The sequence below is a fragment of the Amblyomma maculatum genome, chromosome 11 (genome assembly GCF_055883805.1).
Source record: "Amblyomma maculatum isolate TAMU_Amacu chromosome 11, ASM5588380v1, whole genome shotgun sequence".
Taxonomy (NCBI): domain Eukaryota; kingdom Metazoa; phylum Arthropoda; class Arachnida; order Ixodida; family Ixodidae; genus Amblyomma; species Amblyomma maculatum.
This window is the reverse complement of record NC_139354.1, coordinates 20,139,983-20,163,204: the sequence shown is the minus strand read 5'-3', so window position 1 is coordinate 20,163,204 and position 23,222 is coordinate 20,139,983. Positions and strand designations below refer to the sequence as shown.

The 23,222-nt window shown below is 46.8% G+C and overlaps 1 protein-coding gene across 2 annotated transcripts in view; it reads left to right on the top strand.

The window, feature by feature from the left end:
* Positions 1 to 273: 273 nt before the first annotated feature.
* LOC146173026 (NF-kappa-B inhibitor alpha-like) overlaps positions 274 to 23,222 on the top strand; it is a 30,074-nt gene continuing 7,125 nt past the window's right edge. Inside the window, exons 1-7 of one of the 2 annotated variants that reach the window (XM_084585618.1) lie at positions 274 to 548; positions 15,749 to 15,917; positions 16,965 to 17,181; positions 18,571 to 18,676; positions 19,388 to 19,558; positions 21,500 to 21,664; positions 21,997 to 22,293. In XM_084585618.1, coding sequence (XP_084441744.1) covers positions 15,752 to 15,917; positions 16,965 to 17,181; positions 18,571 to 18,676; positions 19,388 to 19,558; positions 21,500 to 21,664; positions 21,997 to 22,293 — 1,122 coding nt within the window. In that variant the 5' untranslated portion in view covers positions 274 to 548; positions 15,749 to 15,751. Of the gene's footprint in view, positions 549 to 15,748; positions 15,918 to 16,964; positions 17,182 to 18,570; positions 18,677 to 19,387; positions 19,559 to 21,478; positions 21,665 to 21,996; positions 22,294 to 23,222 lie in introns of both variants that reach the window. The other variant, XM_084585617.1, reaches the window with a different exon arrangement.

The window sequence follows — 23,222 nt, the reverse complement described above, 5'->3', positions numbered from 1 at the left end:
GCATGGACAGCAGCAAGTTCTTCGCCCCCTTCGTTTGTTCGTGTTGGGCGCGCTGCTACAGTACACACCCGTAACACCACCACATACGAGGCAGGGCACAGCGGTCTACAGCAGAAAGCAGGAAAGAAGCTGGCGAGGTCACTCATCCATGTAGAGAGCATGGACACTTCCGGTTTTTCAAACATCACGTGACAGTGATGACGGTCTCTCATTGGTTGCGGCGTCGCTAGCGTCGCTTCCATTGGCCGGAGCAGCGGCTGTCTGCCGTCGCTGGTTCCTTTCCAGTCGCTGCCTTCGTCTCGAGTGGGGTTTCCCCATTCAGGCCGTGCGGGTCGCCGACTATGCCGAGCTTCAGTTTGCGGGAGCCGCGCCGAGCCGATGGCGGATATGGACGGCTGTGCTTGCCGCTTCTAACCTAGCACTGTGGAAGGAAGAACACCAAGCAAGAAAACAGGAGCTTGTGTCCAAAGCGCGCGAACCCTGGCAAAGTCGTCGAGAGACACTGGGAGTAGTTGGACTGGCGGCAGCACTTAACGGATACCCACGAGGTGAGCGGCGGCGTCGTGTTCGTGCGTGGCCCAGTTTGGCGCTAGGCCTAAGTTGGTCTCTGTGATCTGGGTACCCAACCCATCCGTTTGCCTTGTCTGTTTGCTTTCTTCGCTCCTGCCAACGCGCGACGTTCTGTGGTGCCCTGTCGGAGGGCTTCGAACCCGTCGCCGGTCGAGAACCAGCCACTGACCCGTCCGGTAACCTTTTTTTACACTATCGGCGTGGCGCCCCTGCCGTGGCGGAGGTGGCGAGGGGGAAACGCCAATCTAGTAGAATGGCAGTGATTGTGTAGTAATTCGTCGGTCGTGCAGTACAATCTTTTTCCGTGAAGGCAGCCAACCCCGCCGTGCTCGTATAGTCGTTCAAATGTCTCTCCTACGCAAGCTATCGATCTCTTGATTCGCTTTTTTTTTTTTTTTTTTTTTTTCTATTTTTGTCGTCGACGGGCCAGCGTCTGATCGATTCCACCTGCAACTCTGGTAGACGGCCAGACGCCCTAGGGCATCGCCCAGACATTTTTTTTTTTTCTTGCACATCGTGCGGTTGGATTTCGCGCATAAAATTGGCAGTGAGTTCAGGGTTTCATAGCTGCTTGCCTTCCGTCTGTAATATCTCCACTTCAGCCTTCGTCGAATTGATAAGTTTCCAAATAAGTCTGATCCGAAGCCGACTCCAGAATCCAGCATAGTTCATTCTGCTCGTCATTTTGATCAATTTTGTTATTAGAAACTACGCTGATGCCTCGCCTACTTTAGTGTGTGTTCTTTTATTGTTTTAACACAATTGGCCTCTTGTACGCGGCTTCAGTTACTTTTATCACTGCACCCTGGCAGATATGTTCATGCGCTGTCTCCATAGAGCTGCCATGCATACTCCTACTGTAAGAATGTGAGCCGCGAGCCTACAATGAATGTATGTACGCAGTTCTTAACTCCTCAGCTGAGCATAGCTCTGTTTCGCGTGTCACCTGCGCCTTGTAGCCCAAGCCAATGGCGTTTCACGTTCTACGAAATAGTTTGATTGCACATGTTCCAGTCGACGGCTTAATTCGCACTACTGTGGGGTTGTTTAATTAGTAATGCCAGTGACCTAGGTCGTTCACTTTATTGTAAACTGCAGCGGACTTGCAGAGGTCGTGCAGGGAAAATGAAGTATGTAAACGGTGGCAATCACCAGAGCATACCTTTTGCGACTGGAAGTATAGACAGTTGCACCGATGTTACGTGTTTTTTCTGATGTCACCGCGGAGCTCTTGTGGGTGCAAACCAAACAGTGCAAATGGTGGGCTGCTCCAGGAACTCCTTGTTGGTGTTGCCAAGCTCCACACTGAGAAATCTTGTAACTAGTAAAAGCCATGAATGCCCTCTGTTGACCATGGTCCTGACTCGTATTAAGGTGGCTTCCAAACTTGCACGGTACATGACCGAAAACAGACGAGTAGCCTCTGCTGCCAATTCATTCTTTAGTTGATTGATCATCGGCAGCTGACAGTTTCTAGATATGAGGCAGTGCTGACCGCCTGCTTTGTCATCTGATGAACTGCTAAGAACGGTAAGGAAGTAAAGATAGTAAAGATTAGAAGGCATTATGCGGTCCCAGGGTTACCATCGTGTTGATTTACTCAGAACTTTAAACATTTAAAATTCAGCTAGTGTTCTTGCTGGAGTTCCATGCACCAAGAGAGCACAAAGAAGCGGGACCTGTAAAATGGAGCAAACATCAATGTCAATTATTTGGCACCCTTGTATGAAGAACACGCTGAAATGAAACCAATCTGCTATCTATTTGGGTTAACCTCATTGGAACTCGGCTACCGAATATTTCACGACGGACTTAGCGCCACTGTTTTCAGTGCCTGGAAGTAGAAGAGCTAGGCGACCTTCGCTCTTGAGGCGTGTGCTGCAAGCAGAAAAAAAATGGACCTCTCTACGAAGGGCTCAGCAAACGCCTCTGCCAAAGGAGAATAGTGTTTTCCCCCGGGGCGCATGGGATTGCGCAAAAAGGTCCGGCTCATCTCATCTGGCCGAGCCGTTACTCCATTTTCCTGTCTCCCGTCCAGGGGGGGACTTCGCCGTGCTAGTGTGACTAAGCCGGAGCAGGAACGTTCGTTCGACGTCCTGCTGAGAACATTACGTCGTCCTCCCAGCAGCGACCGCCGCCGAGCACGCAGACTTCCTGCTGCTCCTTCAGCTTTTTTCTATTTTTCGTTACTCTCTGTAGCTGGATGCGATCAGCTAGCGCGTTCGGCGGTTCGGGAAATACCCCGAGAAAAACTCGTGTCGTCGTGTTACCTTCCTGGCCCCACAGTCTTCCCTGGCGATCTTTTTCTTCGGGCTGGCTCTCTGGTGATAAGGAGGGCGAGGAGGTTCGAGTTTTTTTTTTTTTTTTTTTTGTAATGTTTTTATGAACTGACTTGTTCACCTGATGTTGCTCCCTTTCTGACCTGCGCCGTCTGCTCGGCACGCAGGTAGCAGACGAAACTGGCGCTTACTTCATTTTCAAGATGGCGTCCGCCGCACGCGTGAGCAGCAACAGCAGCAAACGTAGAACAGCGGCTCGCCTTCGGGGTTTCCCGCTCCAAATGGGCGCGCGGCTTGGCGTATCTCTCCCTTCCCTTGACTTGACTCTCCGTCTTTGCTACGCACTTTTTTGTTTTGTATTCTTCTGTTCGCATCGGGGGGTGCAGTTCTGCGGTCGTGTGAGCGAACCGCGCGTGCTGTTTGGTCATCATCCGGTGGGCGCGCGCGCGTCCGCGGAATAAACATTCTTTGTCAGGTTCCTCCTATGACGATTTGCACGGGCTTTGGATTGGACTGCAACTTGCAGGCACAACTGCAGGAACTTCCATGTGTGGTTTATGGTTTCACGCGGTGAGGCAATGCAGTGCCCCGTATGACAGCGTGCTTGGACGGCGCCTAGCTGATTAGGAGTATCTAGCATTACGAATGCAGCTTTGTTGTGATGTAATACGTCCCTACTTTTGTGTTGAGCTGCAGATCTACTGAGGCGAGATAATTCTGTCTTTGGTGTACCTTCTAATAAATAAGCAAATAAACTGCAGAAAAATAGGTAATGAGGTTTGGGACCAATTGAGCAAAAAAGAGCTACTTTTTCGAGAAAGGCAGTGCTAGGATTTGTATCTAACAGCTGTTGACACAAGTTCAGAGGAGCTCTATCATAACTTGCTAATTTTGCTTTGCAGCATTATACGTTGCCCTCGTCATCGCTTTACTGGCCGTCTGTCAGTAAAGCGATTGTATAGTTCCGAAATTGTTTAGTGTTTCACGGGTCTAGTAGCGTTACAAGAACCAGGGGAACATATTCCACTTCGTAAAACGCAAACATTTCAGCTACAATATTTTGTTTTAAGGGTATGCTTTTCAACCACGTGTAGAGTATGTAGCATTGATATGAAGATGAGGCATTCAGGGATTCATTTAATCTAGGTTTTCTGGGAGTGAGAGTATCCAGGCGGAGACACTGAGGACAGGGCGGTTAGCCATTACTGACAGCTTTTCTTTCTCTGAGGACCAGAGACTATGGAGGAGTAGCTTGTTCCTCCTCTGTTTGAAGCCTTTATACACCATTCTATCATGCATATTGTGAACCTGCCCAACTTTCCGCTCTTATCGATGCGAAATCTGGATAGTTCATCTGAATGCGAGAATAAATGATGGGAGCCAGCTAGCAGGGTATTGCACAGATCACTGCTGTATTTTTATGCTTGTGTCCCCTATATGGGTAGGTTCACAGCTTCTGTTGTTGGTACTGAGGAGTGGCTTGAACATCTGCCTCGGTGTTTTGTAGGAGGCGTGGGGTTCAGTTCCCCAGTGCTTATGATTTTTCATTTGGTACAAGTCTCCCCTGGCCTGTTGCTCAGCTGTACGGCTGAAGGCTTCTGTAAAATGCTGTATTCGCTATGGGCATGGGCAAACTTGTAATGCAAAGGGAGGATAACTGATGGTTGCTAAGGGTAACAATTTGAATTCCAAGGGGGAAGGAAGAGAAGTGTAGCAGGGAGCAGCAGCAAGTTGGGTGAGTGGGTGAGATTAAGAAATTTGTGGGGTCAAGTGGATGCGGCTAGCTTGGGGCAGTTATTCCGAGAGACATGGGTGAGTCCATTGCCCTGAATTGGATATGCCTAGCTGATGATGGTACTGAATGTATCCAAAATTAAAAATCCTTCACATACTGTGATGTTAACGCTTCCTAGAGCTATTGCGCGGTATAAATTAGTGCATTGTGATGCCTGGAGCAAAGGTTAAAGGTCTTTGAAAAGACAGTGTAGCATGTACTTTTGAAGCACGTTTTTCTAATCTGTGAAGAGTCTGTGAAACTTCCAGCCCTAGGAATGAAGTTCATCTTAGGTCTGGACAGTTATGGGAAGTTATATAGGAAAGTTCTTTATTCACCTTGAGAACTTCATGTTCAGTGCCTTTAGTATTGTTCCTTTCATTTTCCCTTTTTTTTTTCTTAGGGATTGGTGGGCTTCTCTTGGTGTAATCGGTAGAGTTCTGAAGGCCATGACTAGTTAGTGTTTTTACAATGACTGCTGTTTAGTGCCTGTTCCCTGGTTCTGCCGCCATTGTAGTAGCAGTAGTAGTAATGCATAACCAAAGGCCGGTTAAGAATGGTTGAGAATCGAGGAGTGTCCACTTGAAGGGTAGTGGTATCTCCTTTTGCAGCAGCATCTATTGAGAGCTATATGTGTGGGCTTTGCCTCATTGTGGCAGCAGTGGAAAACTGCAGTGCTCTATAACTATATGCATATGGTCACGCTGCCAAATTGTTTACCTCAATATATATCGTCAAATGGAAATATATCCCCACTGCTGTCGTTGAATCTCGAGTTACTTAGCAGTAACAGTACCATGAAATTTGTTTTGCTAGTTAGCTCTGTTTATGTAGTCATGTATACTATTATGTATATGCATGGGTGTTAGGGCGGTTGAGCTTTTCACATGCTGCCACTCAGTTTCGTTTCCTTTTGATCACTGGTTCATTCATTATGATTTTAAAACTTGGTTATCATTTGAATGCAGCTTTTATCAAAGCTCACATTGATCTGTATAGTTGATAAGTGTAATAAAACTTGTACAATAAGGTCTCATCTGACCTGATCATTCAGATTAAATTTCTGTGAGTGGGTTGCAATTTTCTTTCGTGACCTTGGTTGGTCATTTCCGTTGGCCGGCCCTGTCTTGGCATCATCATCAATTACTTGGACTTTGATTGCAGAACAAGAAATTCATTGTTAACAGTAACTGCTTGAGCTGTTTGCCACATGTACAAAAGCTTTGCTGATAATGTTTCCAATGTCGTTTCTGTGTCATGCATAGCTCTGTTTTTCGTCATGCTTCTCACCTTTGGTTTCACATTATTCGCCATTATTTTCAAAACTCGTTGTTGCAACAAAGAGGGAGGCACTTTAAGAAATGTAAGGCTTTCGTCTAGACAGTGTTAAAAGGTAACCGCATATAGGAAAATACACAGCAATGACGGCATTACCCAGGGGACTCATTCATTAGCATAGTATAGTTTGTTGGAAGAGTTGCGACAACCAGTCATGCACGGTACACGAAGAGGTGGGTGCGTGGGGAATAGGTACGAAAACATCGACGTCGAAAGAGGGGGGGGGGGGGGGGGGGTATCAGTCGGCGACCTTGGGCCGTGGCCCATTCGAGTGGTGTTGAAAAAAAGATGCGATTCACGTACGCGCGCTCTCGACTACCAAAGAGAACTGAATATCTTAACTCGCCGTTCTTGGAAACAGTGACGTAATAGTTTAGATGGTTTAAGCGTGCTCGGAATGCGTGTGAAAGCGGATGTCGCTTGCAGTAACGCTGTTCGCCAATTCCAGGGTTTACGGTTAGGCTAATCCTCAAGCTCGGTGTAGCGCCCGCAGGTTTTTAGGATGGGTCGTTGCAACGTCGACGGTGGTTCGAGAATTCATGGGAGTTTCCTGGCGTTCCTTGGGGTGTGTGGGGGCCCGCCGTTTGGCATGCAGCGTTGTTTCGTTGTTTTTAAACAAGAAGCCGCCGCCTTCCAACGGCCGTTTTGAAGCGGAGAGAGGTGGCTAGGCCCTACGGCACTTGGAATAATTTTCGCGCGTCCGCCTCTTTTTATCATCATCCGTTGTTGGCGCGGATTGTATCCTTTGAAGTCTGATCCCAGCATGTGCCATTGCCAACGCGCCGACGCCCACGTGACGATTGCGGCGTACGAAACAACTCGACGAAAACATACACACTGGGCTTGAAGGAAGTGGTTCTTTTCTGTTTTGTTTCTTAGAGGATTCTGCCTCAAACGGGAAGAAAGCGGCGACCTGGGACTTGGCCGTTAAATGTTGCGGCTGAAGTCTCGCGTGCTTGTGTATTCGTGTGCATTCCATGGTGCTATTTTTGGTCCTTTCCCGTACCTCGGCGGTATGCGCTTATTTGGCTTTCACGCAAGCGTCGTGGTCACTTTCTTTGACCATTGTTTGGATTCGTTTGGCTTCCTCAAGTGGGTATTCGGTTTCTTTTTTTTTTTTTTTTCCCTCGTGTTTGTGGTTTCCCGCGTGTAGTTGGCGGTTCCGTTCAGTAGCCGTTATCTCGCAAGCTAATGGGATGTCTCGTGAAGCGTGTGTGTAGTTGGTGCGTTTCCCGCTTTCGCTTTGTCGCATATGTGTGTGCGCAGGTAGTTCCTCGTCGCGTTTGCCTTTCATTAAAACATGTACTACAGTCTCATAAATCATCACTGCTTGTTTACGCGCTTAGGCGTAATCGCATGTACGGTCGTCGAGAAGTGCCGTGAAAGTGCGTCATCACCGTGATGGACTGCCGGCTTTTCCGCCGAGATTCGCGGCGTCGCTACTTTCGCTTTTCTTTCGTGGGCGCGTCTTTCTCTCCCTGTTCGTTTCTCCGCACATAATTATGTTCCGTTTTTTTACTGCATCTTTCTAGCTTTTGTATAATCGAAGTCCGCTGTATCGTTGCTCAATTCGCAGTTTTATTTATTGCTCTTAGAATACTTACAAATGAGCGTCGTCTGCTTCCCCTGTGCAAGTCGCCTGCTTCGAGACTTTTCTGTCGTCTGCAGATTGTATGACGCTGCATCCTAAATGTTTTTGATGCTATGGCGCCATCGTCCAGTGCTCTTCCAAACTTGCCTGCATCCTCAGAGAGGCGTTTGGGAGCTTAGCGCATGCGAACTCCGCCTTATATCATCTGTCGACATTTGGTAAGTCTTGGTAATGTGGGGATTCTTATCGGTTTTATTTGGATTGTTGCGGGTGAAGGCACGTCGGCGCTTGTAATGAATCGGGAGTAATTCGTCTGCTATTTTCATTTCGTCTGTGTCCATCGAGACGTTGCTTTGAACCTTTTGTAGGAGCTTTTCAATCGCGCCACTTCTGGTACTTGGCGGAGGACGTAATACGTCATGTGGGGAAAAAAAAAAAAAGACAAACCTCATTGAAACCTATCGGTGGCATGTGCAGTTAAGTACTACAATGTTGTAAGGTTGCAATATGCTGCCTGCTTACGTTGCGTCTTGTGGCAGACACCTGTCTTGACACATCGAAATAGCAGCTGTGACACGGTCCTGGTTGAACCGCGCGTCAGCTGTATCCGCATTTCGCCCTCTACTGCAGCTCGCGTACGATGCGTCTGCAGTCATCCTGCTTAGCGAAGTCCGTGTTCGCTTGTCGCGACGACGGTGTGTCTATACGCACCGTTGACGCAAGCCAAGCGCGGCCAATTCGACCGCACCACCGTTTGGCCTTGGGCGGGGGCCCACTGGTGAAGAGCGTATGGGAGAAAGACGAGCGTATCACGTAATGCCGTCGCTATGTTTGACGTCTGGGATATTCCGGCGCCTCGGCGGGTGCGCTTATCGTAGCGAGACAACGACGCGGCGGTGTTGCCCGCTGGAATCGACCCGTTATGGGTTAATCCGCGCCGGTATTGCAAAGCGCGGGGGCGGTATCCGTTCTTGAGCGAGTTTTCTTCCTCCGCCGCCGATCTGGCAGGCACAGGCCTGTGGTCGCATTTCGTCATCGGGTAGAAGCGTGGCCTAGCTTTGCCGGATAGCGAATTTCCGCGAAACAAAAAGAAGTAAAGAAAAAAAAAAATCGGGATCGGAATTCCTCGCTGAATGTGGAAGTGTGTTTCGCCTTTCAAGTGTGTCGTCATTCGTCGCTTCTTTGTTCATGCGAGCTCAGGAGTGTCAAGAACTCACAGCAATCCATAAGGTCTGTAGAAAGCGGTGCCATATCTGTCACCTCAGATTAAGCCCATACTTTATTGCAGGACATTTTTCTTTGCTGTGCTGGCATAAACATCGATTTTCGAGCAGTGTCACGCGTTCGAAGTGCAAGTGGCTTTGAGTCATGGCAGCACTTTTGATAAGCTACATTGTACAAGTCTGATTACTCATGCAGCAGCCTCTTTGTGTTGAGAATTCTTCTAAATAGGGATGCCTGGCGTGTCCTTATCTCGTTTCTTGTTGGGGGTTGCACAGCAGTGAAAGCACTTAGTGCAGTCATGTGTCTAAGAGGGGGTCATTTTTATGTGATAAAGATCTGCTTCAGCGACCTTCGCCCTGACATCAGGCAGGCAGGGGTTGGCGTCTATTTTCGGTCCAGATGCTTGAAGAAGCACCTTTTTTTTTTATCAGCTTTTCTCCGCATTGCTGAAAAACGAGTGCAGAACCATGAAATGTCTTGAGGGTCGGTTGAATTGAAATAGTGCCTCCATGGCAGTGGATAAGTATCTTTGCTCCAAAAGCATGGGCAGGATTAGCATTCTTGAGCAGGGACGAGAGACATGTAGAGACAGAGCTAAGGTTAACACTGTTAACACTCTGCTGTTATCACCATACTCTTGCCAAGGGGACAGCAGGTGCCTGTTAAAGGAATAGCTTTGCGTTCTGTTTCTCGGGCATACTTGAGCAGCTTTTGACGCAGTGTGTCCAGGCTGAGGACAGCTTGTTTATGCACTGCGTTTATTACCTTACTAAGTGGGTGAGTGTCTGCACGAATACTAACTGCTTGTAACAAGGACTCGTGAGGAGAGCTGATTATACGAGCAGGGTACCTGTACACCAGCAGTACAGACAAGAAATGGACAGAAGAATTAGAAACAGAGAGTGGTGTAGTGCGAATAATTCGTCTTTTGCAGTACTTCGAGCCAAACATATTGTGTCATGTTTACTGATTGCCTCCTGTGGATTCTTTTTCTGCACTTTGCCATCTTGGCATTTCCTTGAAGGACAGAAAGACTGCCAGTGTTTGCTAAAGAAAGAAAACCTCTAAGGAAAAAAAAAAGGCAGAAAGTTTAGGCTGCATTTCATATCCACCAACTTGCTACTGTGGATAAGAAGAGAGAAAATAAAAATATGGGAGCATGGCATTGGAGTAAGATGCATCAAAAAATGAAAATAATATGCTAGAAAATAATTACTGTATTTATCAGTGTATAAGGTACATGACTCAAATCTCATATTTAGAGGCTTTCAAGGAAATAGTTGCAATACAACACACTCTTTTATAAGATGCACCGCAATTCCCTTTTAGAGCAGTGGGACTTGACTATACATGCTTGCGCAACTATCACACAAGGCTCAGTGCCTGATAGAATACTCCTTACGAGGGGTGAAGTTACAAAAAAATAGGCAACACTCATTCTCAAAAACTTTACACAGGCAGATCATCTGCACTTTATTTTTGCTTGACGCTTTCAAATCATCTTCCATGAAGTACACTGTCAAAAAGTTCAATTTCGGCAGCACTGCTGAGACATCCTCTTCACACTCGGGATCACTGCTCTGATTGTCACCGGGCTCGGGTGTTAGGCACAATACGCGCTGAAAGCTAAAAACACACATTGCCACCAAACAGAGATGCAAACAGCAACTGAAAAGGTAGGTTGGCTCGCCTTGATAATGAGGGTGGGCAAGGAGTGTGGATGTCACCATCTTTTGGCATTTTATATTACTAAAGCTTGTGGCCTGTGAGACAACCGCAGGCTTCACAATTTCTAAAGTCATTTCTGCCGTTGTTTCATGGTAAAGTTCACCTAGGAACCTTGCATAAAATGAAAACAGAAAAAAATAACATGGAAGACTAACTGTTGTGTAGGACACACTAGCAAAATATTGGTATAAAATACACGTACGCCGGAAAATATGGTATATATAATGTCCTACTAAAGGGCTTACATTGTACGTTGCTCAGAGATTGCAGAGTGTTGAAAAATGTAGATGTATTAAAAGCTTGTCGAGGCAGAGTCCAATATCATCGAGCTAGAAAAATAATTCATTGCACGTCTCTGCTGACTGTGGGAGGTTAAGTGACTTATTGCACCATCCACTGTTAAAGGCGCTTCGGTTAGTGACTCTTAAATGTTCGTAATACGCACTTTCTGGGGCATACGCTGGGGATTCAGGCAGAATATGCTTAACTAATTTTACTGTGCTGCAGTTGTCGCAGTAGGGACTGTTCAGTTGTCCTAAACAAAGCCGTAAGCTGTTACTGAATGCAGAGTTGAGGCAAAGTCACTAAACAGTTTCCAGATGGCGAGGAAATCAGGCTAGTAGCCTAGATTTAAGGCGTGAGTCTGTAGAATGAAGAAAAGAAGTAATGATGAATAGCCAAAGCTGGGTCTTTTTCTTTGTGAGCCCATCTTTTAGCCAGTTGGGATGGATCAGCTGCTGTGAAAAAAAATCCGCTTGTAGTTATGATGCTAAAGACCTCTGTGGGAAGATTCGTCCTCTTTCTCGATATATTACATAGTTAGCTGGTACCAACGCCAAAGCTGAGTCTTTTTCTTTGTGAGCCTATCTTTTAGCCAGTTGGGATGGATCAGCTGCTGTGAAAAAAAATCCGCTTGTAGTTATGACGCTAAAGACCTTTGTGGGACGGTTCGTCCTCTTTCTCGTTATATTACACAGTTAGCTGGTACCAGCTGATGTGCGATAGAGTGGCCTGTGACAGTAGCCAAGAGATGTAGATATCCAGTGTCAAAAGAAACTGGCTGATTGGTCTTCTTTACCAGGTTGGATAGGGGCTGTAGAGATGAGATGGAGTCCATGAAAATCTGCCAACGGCTGTCGGTGTTCCTTGGTGTATTATATGTTGCTCTTTTCAGAGTACTTAAAGCAACAGTAGGGAAGTCTGCCTGCATTGATATGGTACCATATTCTAATTGAAGACCTCTGTCACTGCAAACATAGCGTCTCTAAGCTAGAGGCCGTCCCTGACCAGTTTTGTTAGTAAAATGCATGCTTTAGCTCCTACCTTTGGGTGTAGATCACAGGCCCTATGCTATACTGATGTTCACCTCAAAACGGCAGCAAATCTTCCGGCATGTCACGAGTTTAAATTTGGCCATTTGGAAGGTTTTGGAGTTCACTTCTTGCTGCCAGTCAAACATCAGGGTTAGAAAGAACCAGATACTTATTTTTTGGCTCTCAACTCGACTTGGATGGAGTTTTCCTCATGGTCCCCTTATGAGGGGCCATTAATTCAGCCACTCTTCATATTCGTCGAAAGGGGTTAGCAGGGCCAGGCGAGATGCCTTCGTAAAAGCAGCATATTGTAAACCTTATGTTGGTAATGGAGGGAAAACATGCAAGCATACGATCTGGCTGCTGCGTGATAATTCAAATATCCAAATCATCTCCAAAGCTTTTTTTTTACCCTCTGTTCGAAGGCTGGCCTCTACTGATTTATTCAGTTCCACTTCTCACTCAAACATCCCGCAGCTTGATGTTTCCCTCCGAAATGAGAGCAGGGTCAGATCCAGGTGGCCGTCAGGCACATTATCTCCAGCTTGGATCTCTGGGGTCCCCTCTCTTCCGTCTATCTCTCCTGTGACCTTCATACCCTCGCCCTCCTCTCCTATTTACCCTGCATTTAATTGTCCCATGCCAAGGTCTGCTTGAGGTCGGCTTGTTGAGCCCTGTATCGGTCGCCTTAGCCCACTCTCACCTCCCTGGCAGATGCTGGAATGTGCAGAAAAACCCACACTTGTGGGGTGCCAAGCTGCTGCTGCAGGAGCCTCCTCCAAGTTGCCAGCTAGGAAACATACAAAACAAGGTCTGGTCAGCCCAACTTGTTTCTCTGGCTTGCCTCACTGGCAGCAGCAGCTGACAGGAAGCGGGGGAATCCCCAGATGAAGAGGGTTGTTTACCCACGCGTTCCTTTCTTTTATTCTTTCCAGTCTGACTATGCCTTGTTGCTTTGGTCTCTTTATCTCACCTAGTAGCACTTTAATGAGGAGGTCAAAGACTTTGGAGTGGTTTGGAATAGGGGAGAAAAACCTGCATTAGTGGGTGCGGTAGTGCTGTTTTCAATAGCTGCCACTTGTTCTTGCTTGTTTTTATCTTTCGTTTGCAGTGCAACAGTTTATTAGCGTGAAATTGCAACTAGGTGCAGGATATTGAGTTGTGCTGAACCTCCTTGAATCTAACTGAAATATATTAACTGGGCTTAACCATTTTTTGAATTGTGCTGAGACATTTTTTAATGGGCTGAAGGTCGGAACCAGGTTCAGCTTGGCTGGAGATTAACATTTGTCGAGGTCATGTGTTCACTTTTTGTGCGATTGCGTCAGATTCTTTTAACCATAGCATCACGAGTGTCCTCTCCTTGATGAATGTAAAGCTATGCTAAATAATTCTGCAAAGTCAGCTTCCATTCATGCTACTTGCCTTTTCCCGAGGCTTGATAAAGAGCATTCGGTACACTGAATGCTTTCATAATTTGGAAGAATGTTGGATGGTAGCTGTTAAGAATTGGAGGTTTCGCTGTCGATTTCAGTCTTTTTTTTTCGCTCCTTGTCGTCATTGATGTTGCTCCCAGCACCAAGGAGGAAGTGGTCACTGGGGTCCTGTCAGTTATCACCAAACATTGTGGCCTCCCAAACCTCCGGTTTCTTATATGGGCGTCATTGCTTCCTGCCTATAGGCAGTGGCAGCAGTATCTAGGCTTAAAACTCCCACTCACAACTTGCTGCTATGACATGTCTTGCAAGGCCTTTTTATAGTGCTTCTGTTACCCATGTCACACGAGCAAGCAAAAACTTTCAGCTAAGCGGTCTTCTAGCGAGTTGACTCTTTTTAGCGTTTCCTACCGAGGACGCTGTCGATAGCATGGCGCTAGATTTGAAACAAAATCACTCAGAATAAACAGACGTATCGAAACATGTAAATCAAATATTTGTTATTGCACGTTGTGTATAGTAAATTCGGCTACAGTATGTTCACAAACGTTTAATTAAAGAAGTTGGCATGCATACACATAGGCGGTTTGTGTCACCACTTGATATCTTGAACTGGTTACGAGAGTGCAGCAGAAAAATTACATTATTGTGCCTAGTTAACCTCCTGAAGCGTAAAACTCTTTTTTATAATGTATAAACGTGACACGAAAATTCACTTCTGCTTCATTTATTTATTGAAAGATAATCATTGGTGTCCACTGGGCTGGAGGCTACTCCTCTCCAGCTGTAAGAGATCGACGATCTCCGCTTACGCAAAAGACCACTTCTGGAAAGGCGATCGAACTCTGTCGTGTGTCTGCGGATGAAACTCCTTTTAGGAAGGTGTCTTTTTATTCAAATGCCTTTACAGTGCCCGTGTGACACTGGTATATCTTGTCTTTGTGAACTATCATCTAAGTACTGCCTGCAGCATTACTACATTCGATGCTAAAATAATGTGCATTAAGATGACGTGATAGTGTGGAGGATAAAAAATTTCGTGGCTCAAAAGCATATCGCTCCATCCCTTTTACAAAATCAAGTTCACATGGAGGAGCTTAGTTTAAAACTGCGTACGGAACATCGAGCACTGGTATTAATTAATATGGGTTTATCTGCCGTCTGTGCATGGCCTGTTTCCTTACTGTCTACTTACTTTGTGACAAGTTGTACTGCTCAGATGTCAGTTGCATGAGTCCGTTAAATAGTGTAGCAATGTCCTGAACTTGAGAAGGCTTAGTCATTCATGCAGCGAGCTGGCTGACAGTTGCATATGGTAATGGTTTGCTCTCCGAGAATGCATTGGGTTTTCTTTTGGTTTTTGTGGTTACAGCATGGAGTCTTCAGAAATGCAAGCATATCTAGACACGTTAGAACTGAACGCTGTTCAGGTAGACTCGGCACTTTTTTGGAACCATGTTTGTATGCCAACAGTTTCTGCACCCTTCCTATAACCAGGTCATGGCAGCTACTTTTGTCTCGATTTTTCCAGCGTTGGTGGAGCTCTAAGTAGTGTTGTTACATGTAGAACTGGCGTAACCACCAAAAGGAAAGGACTTGGGGTTAATTTGCTGTGCTTAGTTTTAGTTATTTTAAATTTTAGCTTAGCATGTATTAGGTGATCTGTCTTGGCAACACATTGGCGATGGTGTTAAACTGCTCAGTACAACAATGTTGTAGGTCTGAACCCAGTGCTAAATCCATCTGCGTTTGAATTGAAGCAAAATGCAAAGTAAAAATTCAGTGAGGTCTCAGTGCCCGTTAAGGAGCGTCAGTTGTTTAAAAAATACCCTTGAGTCTTCCTTCGTGACATTCCTCACAGCCCCGAGTGCAGCTTTGATCGGTAAAGGTGTATTTCACTTATTTACATTGTTTGTAATGAGAAAATGAGTGACTGTTATGTGGTAGCGATGGCTTATGATTGCATTATCTGTTGTAATGAACCTTCTGTTAGAATGAGCAACGAAAGTAGTACTGGAGAGGTTTCACTCGAAGCAGATCTGTAACCGTAGCTCCTCCGCAACCAGCACAGACTCTTTTATCTGTTGAGTTGCATCACGCACAGCTGCCCCCACTCCTTGTAAATGGGGTGCGGGCCGTTTCCCAGCGTGAGACATCAACTTTCTCGTGTCAAAACTCTGCAGGTGCTCTCGCCTTTGTCGAGCACTCGCAAACCAGGCACGAGACACTTTCTTCTGTAGGCTTTTGCCTTATTTTAGAGCACTGGACTGTGTTTAGCATACGGGAACTGCATGGATTGAGAAAAAGCAGCAAGATGTTGGCAATGCTCCGCAAGTGTCATAAGAAAACGCAGGATATTTCTTGTGCTAGAAGATTTCAAGTGTGGCCCTTAAGTGAGTTTCTTGCCTTTGGAAAGTGCAGACACTCCTTATTGTAGTGACCTCATTTCGCTGCATTCTACGTGTTTTTTTTTTTTTTTCTACCTTCATATGCAGACAATGAGTCGGAGGACGTCGGGACCTCGGAAAGCGGGGGCTTCGGAGGGCCGCACAGACCTGACCCCATCGTCTCCGCCAACTTCGCCATCCAAAAAAGATGGGGAGCGAAAGTCACTCATGGATTCAGGATATGATGCTGGATACACCTCTATGAGCTGCTCAACGGGTAAGTTCGGCTCGCGTTTCCTTCTCCTCTTACCCCACCTGTACCTTCTTCTCATGTTTAAATTTAGATAGGGCTGCTATGTCACAACTAAGTCCAGCTTTCCTTCACACTATCCTCAACATTCCCTCTCCAATGGGCCCCTCCGGAAGTAACAGTGTAGCTGTGCTTCTCACGCTGAAGCTGCCCTTTTTCTTTCTTTACATGGGAAAGAGGGTAACCCTTTCCATGCGTGGAACAGCAAAATTCGTCTTCATATTTGCCCGTCGCTTCTTCCTTTGGTCGGCCGGTAACCAGGAGCGAGACAGTATCATTTTCCCATGACACTTTCCTATGTGGTGCACTAATACAAGGTGCCGTGAAAGCTACTGTGAAGTATGTTTTGTAAAACCCCTCGCACAACTAAGCTTGCAAAGTTCGTTTCACTCTGCGAGCAAATGTGCATATGTTTACCTTTTTATTATTTTTGTTATCTATATTATTGGGCTAGTTGACTATCTCCAGTGCTTAAAAGCTTCAGTGTGAAGCTATGTATTACTCTCCAGCATTCCCTACTTCTTGTTCAACTTGTAATCTATAGAAAATATTCTGCTTTCTTTTTTCTTTTCAGTGACAAAGTAAATTTTAACGGATGAAGAGATAGGCAGTTAGAGTTGGCTCTGAAGGTCCATTGAAGAGAGGAAGTTGTCAAAGGATCTGAGCTAGCTGATTCATATCAAAGGTGGAACTACAGCCTAACAGAAAAACACTAACAAGGAAGACAACAGGATATGAGGTCAGCCTCATGTCTTCCTTGTGCCTGTTCTTTTTATAGGCTGTAGTTCCACCTTTGAAGTTGTAAATTTTCTTCATTTAAGGCAGCCACTTCAGAAGCTAGACAATGGTAATCTGTAAGCATTGGGAGGAGGGGCATTCCTTTTCTTCTTGCAGTGAATGCGATGGTGGCAGTGTTGTCTGAGCAGTCTTGAATGCTTTTTTGTAATGTGCAGTGGATGCATTTGCCTCGTTTTGTGCTCCATTGTAAAGCACACTTTTTCCTCTCTCATTCAGCGACGGAACCGGACATTATGAAGTCAACATGCAGCATGCTGGACTCCGGGCTGCTCGATGAGGAAGGCCATCAAAGTGGTGACATCAAACTCGGGTGTGCTTCGTCAACAAAGCTGGACAGTGGCTACATCGAGCCGCCACTGTCGGTCGAGACCCAGCTGCTTGAGAAGAGGCTTGATGTGCAGCAGATGTACGCTCAGGACGAGGACGGTTACACGTGAGTAATGTAACTACTGTCACTTGTCTCTATGCATGTTGCCGACATTGGTGTCCATAATTCTGCAGGAGTCTAGGGCTAGCCAAGCTTCCAAGACTTCTTCCACAGACCTCTGTTGCCTTTTGAGCGTAATGTGGAGTATTATCATAAATGTCATAAAAACTTGTTAATCCGGTCTCTGTTTATTTGGAAATTTATGCCACCGAAGTCCTTCAAATGCTCATGGAAGCCGATGCCGAATGCTGGTTTAACACTCTTCATGCGGCACTTCGTTGAAGTATGACCTGCTTGACAAATGGCCACCCAAATATTGATCCTGAGGCCTGGAGTGCATGCTGCATTACTTTGTGTGCATTTTTTACATATCTGAAACAGCTGACATGGTGTTCAGCGGGCCGTACAGCCTAGTAAATAGGCCACAGGAGAGTTTTGCCACATAGTGTTTTTGCTTACGGATAACTACCAGCCAGTCAGACAAGTGGCGGAAAACTTAAAATGGTGGTTGCCTTGTCAGTGATCCCAATCTTTTGTTGTTTCTCGGGGTTCTGGCAGTCATGTCATCAGCATTCCTATTCTTCCAGCGCTCATCATGCGCCATTTGTGTTTATTATGTGGTGAAGCCTCCCTTCTTACAACGCCACTCGAGAACACATCCTCAGCAAGTCCTCACAATTGTGGACAGCTGTCCTGATTCCAGCAGTCTTGGTTGTGTGCTCTAATAAAAGCTTTTGACAAAACTGAGGGGGAAAAAAAAAAAAAAAAAAGTCATGCTATTTTAATTTTGGTATGCTTGGGGTTTAACTTTTTAAATTACTTCCATGCTCCCAGTTTTTGGCAGTTCTTAGGGGGTCATGCGGTAATTCACCACTGTGATTATTTGGATTTTTATTTTTTTTTCCACTCACTTGAGGTGTGAATTAATGAGGCTTTACTGTTTGTCAATATTGTTTTACTTTGTAAGCAGGGGTCCATTTCTTTCACGCTGAGCAGCCCTCTTCTTCGTGCTAAGAAGGAGAGTGCAGTTTACTTCATAGTGCGTGAGACAGCATCATTCGTTGCGTATTTGCGGCCACTTGTCTTTGTTGGGTGGCTGTAAACCAACAGCGAGACACCTTGCTTGTTACCTTCTTGCATACGCTTGTTGCGCGGTATGGTTGTCATTATGGCCTTGTAGCGAGCCTTGAGGAATACTTGCAGTGCTGGCCCTTCACGTCCTTATGCTCTCAAGACCGTAAGGAGCCGAGTGCAGGGATGCCGATATGTTACGATGAGTGCTTCTCTGACGTGTGCTCTTACGACATGTGCTTTTGCGATTGGTTGGTGTTTGTTGGGCTCATCTTGTGAACTTTGCATTTTCAGCCGCATTTATTGTCTTCCTCCGCATTGCAGGCTCCTGCATGTTGCAGTCTTGGAAGGGTGGACAAGTCTGCTGTTACGCATAATTCGGGAAACGCCGCACCCCGACCTCCTGGACATCCGCAACGACTTTGGCCAGGTCAGAGAGCATTGCCTGCTTTTCGGGGTTATGCCATCAGGCGGACAAGGTTCTCGATTACTGTTTGCCTAGTCCCTTTCACGCTACACAGCCCTTTTCCTCCTTAATGTTTCTTGAGGAATAGGGCAACTGGACCTTGACAAGCGTGAGACAACAAAGTGCGTCTTGTATTTGCCGTCGCTCGCCACTTCTCGGGCGGCTGTAAACCACGGGCGAGACAAGTGGTCTGCTGCCTATACTTCCACTTGTGGTTGCTAAGATGCGGTAACTAGCTCTACGGAAAAAGAGGCAATGTCTTTATTGTATTTTTGCCAATGCAGTAAATGAGTTCCTGTATGACGGAAAATTGTAGGCGATTTAGTTAGGTTGGCCAAATGAGAAGCATGCAGACTAGCACGTCGCAGTTCATTTTGCTTTCAGCTTGGGGCTAAGATTTCGAGGTCATACATCAGGCAAAGGCCAGTGAAATTGGCGACTGGTGACCTTAGTGGTGTTATTTGATGCACATTGTTAATAATGACAGTTAAACACGCAGGACGATTGGCTTTGATGATGGGATAGTGCTCCTATGTAGTGGCTAGCTAAGCTAATCTAAGCTAGGCTGAGCTTATTTGAGCTGCTGCATTAATTATGCAGGATAATATGTCAGCAAAAATGCGTAATATAGCGCCAGTTGGTGCCCATCTCCATGTGTGCCTGTCTTGCCTGCAGACCGCCCTGCACCTGGCAGCCCTCTGTGGCCGGCATCACGAAGCTCGGCTGCTGGTGGTGGCCGGCGCGACGGTGGATATCCGAGACGATGCCGGGCGGACACCGCTGCATTGCGCCTGCCACCGGGGGGATGTCAGGGTGGCCAGGGACCTCCTTGCTGATGTGACCAAGGTGAGCAAGTGGGGATTGACAAGCCAGGGTCATGTACCTGATAATTTGATCATAGCTTCCTTGTCTTTTATTCGTGACATCACACTTTCGTTTTCATATCAGTCCTCACTGTCACTGTCTAACATCGGTTCTGCTCAAGGTGTTAATTATTCAGGAAGCTGATTATATTGGCACCGTGAAGTAATTTGTAGCTTTTGATGCTACCGATGGCATGTTATGCGATTTACTCTGACTTTTGCACGCAGGCCCTCCAGGCCTTTTGCTGTAGTTTAAAACCAAACGCTCAATGGTATTTGTTTTAGTGGCTCTGTTACTGCTTGCTTCAAGGGACAAATGTAAGAGCCATTAGCTTACAAATTTCGAGGCGCTCAAATACGGGTTGAGCACAGAAATGAGAAAGTTCAAGGGGCGATTTTGAGAAAAGAATATCTGATCCTTTTCTTTGCATCAGTAGGCGTTGTGCACAGAATTGTCTACCCTATGGGTGAACATGAGAGAGCGTAGCAGTGCACTCTTCCAGTGCATTTGATGCAGGCATCAATTGCGACAAAGTGTGGGAGGTGAATTTTGACCTGGATGTGATGCTTCGCATCATGTGCCACTTCACATCAGCACATGGCCATGATAGACAAAATAGCACTCCGAAGAACTGGGGCACGTGCTCAAGTGCTCATAAGAGTGAATGATCTTGTACAGTGTGGCCCACTGTTGGAGGAAGCACGAGACCGCGTGGTTGCCGCACTTTGCAAAGCGCTCCTGCAAGATCCAGCAAGAAGCGATGGCGCTAAGTGCCCGTGCAGTAAGCACCACAGGCTGCTCTTCCCAAGCTTGCACATAGTGCCACCCATCCTTGCCACTTGTCAGCAGCAACGCGTTGTCATGTGGGCTGTGCGATCGCATGTTCCCTTTAACAGTTGACCATACTGTGCATTAGCTGTATTCATACACTATTGTTTCATTTGCGAGCCCCTTTCACGCTGAGCAGCCCTTAACCTCGTGTGCAGCCTGAGGAAGAGGGCAATCCTTGAAGTGCGTGAGACAGCGAAATTCGTCTCGTATTTGCCGTCGCTCGTCTCTGTCGTGCGGCTGTAAACCAGGGGCGAAACAAGTGGATGGGTGTCTGCTGGAAGCTAGCTTCCTCATCAACTGGGTAGTCGCTGTCCTTGCTTTGGAAGCAAGAGGGTACAGGCTTTCGTGCACCTGTTACCTTGGCAGCTGCCATATTTGCTCGCCTAGGTAAAATATCGATTATGTTTTCACAAAAAGTGCTGCTTTGGGGTGCATGCTGTCAGCTGCTTTGATGCTTTTTTTTTGTAAATCGCAGCTGACTTCCCATACATTGCTGCCAGAAATATTGAGGGGTCAAAGTGGTTTTGGGGAGGGTCCCTTCTTGGGCTCGTCTAGTTCTCTTTGACCGATCCCCACTGCCTGTTGCAGCTAGTGGAACCTTTTGTCAGGCTCATGGAAATATTCGCAGGCTGGGTAAGGCAGGCAAACATGTCACCTGCTAAAGCAAGTGGACTCTCATAATTGACTGTCCTGGCAAATTGGGTTTTCTCCTCGTATTTCAAAAATGTGTGTGTGGGCAAACGAGAGCAGGAATGAGACCAGTTTTTGTGGTCATGATGGCACACTTCCAAAGGCATATCATGATAGGCTTGGCTTGCTAATGTAGAGTTATGTAAGCTCACTGTGATTGAATCTGGGTGCACTTGTTCAGCCTGACGCCAACTCAACTTGCTCCTGAGCAGTTCACGTGGGTACCTCTAGAGGGGGGAGACTGGCTTCTAGGAGTCAGTGTAGCATGCTTATTCCCACCTGTGCGGGCTTTTGTATGGCTTTGGTAGAGTCCTTCACTCCGCGCTGCGTCTGCAGTCTTTGTGACGGGCCCCTGCACTCCTCCTTCCCCTTCGTGTTCAGGAGGAGACTGGCTTCTTGCAGCCCCAGTACTGCGTGCATCCCGGCCAGCACGATGACTCCCGAACCACATCCCTGGTGTCCCAGCGGACGCTGACAGGTTACACGGCGCTCCACCTGGCCATCAGTTCAGGCTCGCTGGACCTCGTCGAGCTCCTGCTCCATCATGTTCCTGATCCCAACGTGCGGGTGAGTGATGCCCTGCGCCTCTCCTTCGAAATGGTGCATTTTGCACTTCGTACCCTTTGCGCTCGAGGTCTGTTCGATTCGGCAGACTTTCTGCCACTGTCGGATACAGCAGAAGCATTGGCAGGTGGATGATATGGGAGGAGAGATTAACGTTTCTGCATCAAATTCATGGCAGCTTCTGCTTGATGGACGGGTGGAGTTTCTAGCGTAATTCATACCCTTGCCTGCTAAATGTGGACGTGGCACAGTGAAATGTGAAAGCACCAAGTGTTGGCAGAAAAGTGTGGTCCCTGTTGTTATGAGCAACAGCTGAGGTGTTCGCCAAACTGCAGGAACGGTACAGCGGTGCCACACCACTGCACCTGGCGTGCCGCCTGGAGAGTCCGGACTTGGCCGAGGTGCTTTTGCGGTCTGGTCGTGTGGATGTTAATGCTACAGACTACGGTCGCAAGACGGCACTGCGCTACCTATGGGATGCGCATCGGCAGAACCCCCGCAGCAAAGACCTCCTCCGCCTCGTACTGCTGCTTCGGGACCACGGTGGCATGCCCATTGTCGACCCAGGCTCCGAGGATGAGGATGACTCTGAGGACAGCTCTGAGGACAGCTCTGAGGAGGATGACGATGAGGTAAGAGGGATGGAGGAAAAAGAAATCCTTTTGCGGAGACAGTTTTTAGCGCCTTAATCAAAGTGAGCAGCTTGTTCAGTGGCATGTTGTTGGGGTGATTATATGATGTACCTAAAATAAACCAAAATCAAACATTTACATTATGTGCCCACAGTTGTGGTAAAGGATTTGGAAGTTATTGCCACTGGCAGATCAAGCATGGCTCTTCAGCTCCGGTGTAGTTTGCCCGGTTGAATAGGTGGAGCCATGCTGCCCGTGCCTGCAACTGGTGCAGAATCATGCCACGTGTAACGTGTGAGGTAGGCACGTGCCGATAGTGGAGTTTCAGTTCAAAGTGAATATGAATGGCAGAGTTGCTTGGTTTGTTTGATTAGTTCCAAAGCAAATAGTTCTCAGTTGGAAACATGGTAAAAAAAAGTCATTAGGGCGTGCTGAACGGTGGTGTTTGCAGGATTCATTAAGGCAGTTAAAATTTAAAAAAATAAAGACATAATGAAACGTGCAATACTCTAGAACTTGAAGTTGAAAAATACCAGTAAAGGCACTGTGCTCAAGCCAGAAGACTTATCAGTGGACGTGGTAATTTCCAGCACAGGTCTTTGTGTTAACCAATCACCTAATGTGGCAATGGAGACAGAGTCACGCCCTGGAGAGCAGGTTTAAATGCCTTTTCTTCAGCGGTGAGTACTGCTGTCTTAGCAATTGAAAAGGTGTTGCAGAGGAGTGTGAAGAAGCGGTGCCCCCATACCAAGATGGTAAAAAAATGCAGTTCTTTCGCAGCTAAGACTGTGCTCTCGCGTCGGAGCGCTTTGCGGCGCTGGCTTTCTCATTGCAGCACATACCTCTGGTAACTGGCATTTCATCTGCCCCCTAATTTAAACCAGTCAATGAAGGATGTAAAAAACATCTGATTTGGTTTCCAGTGCACG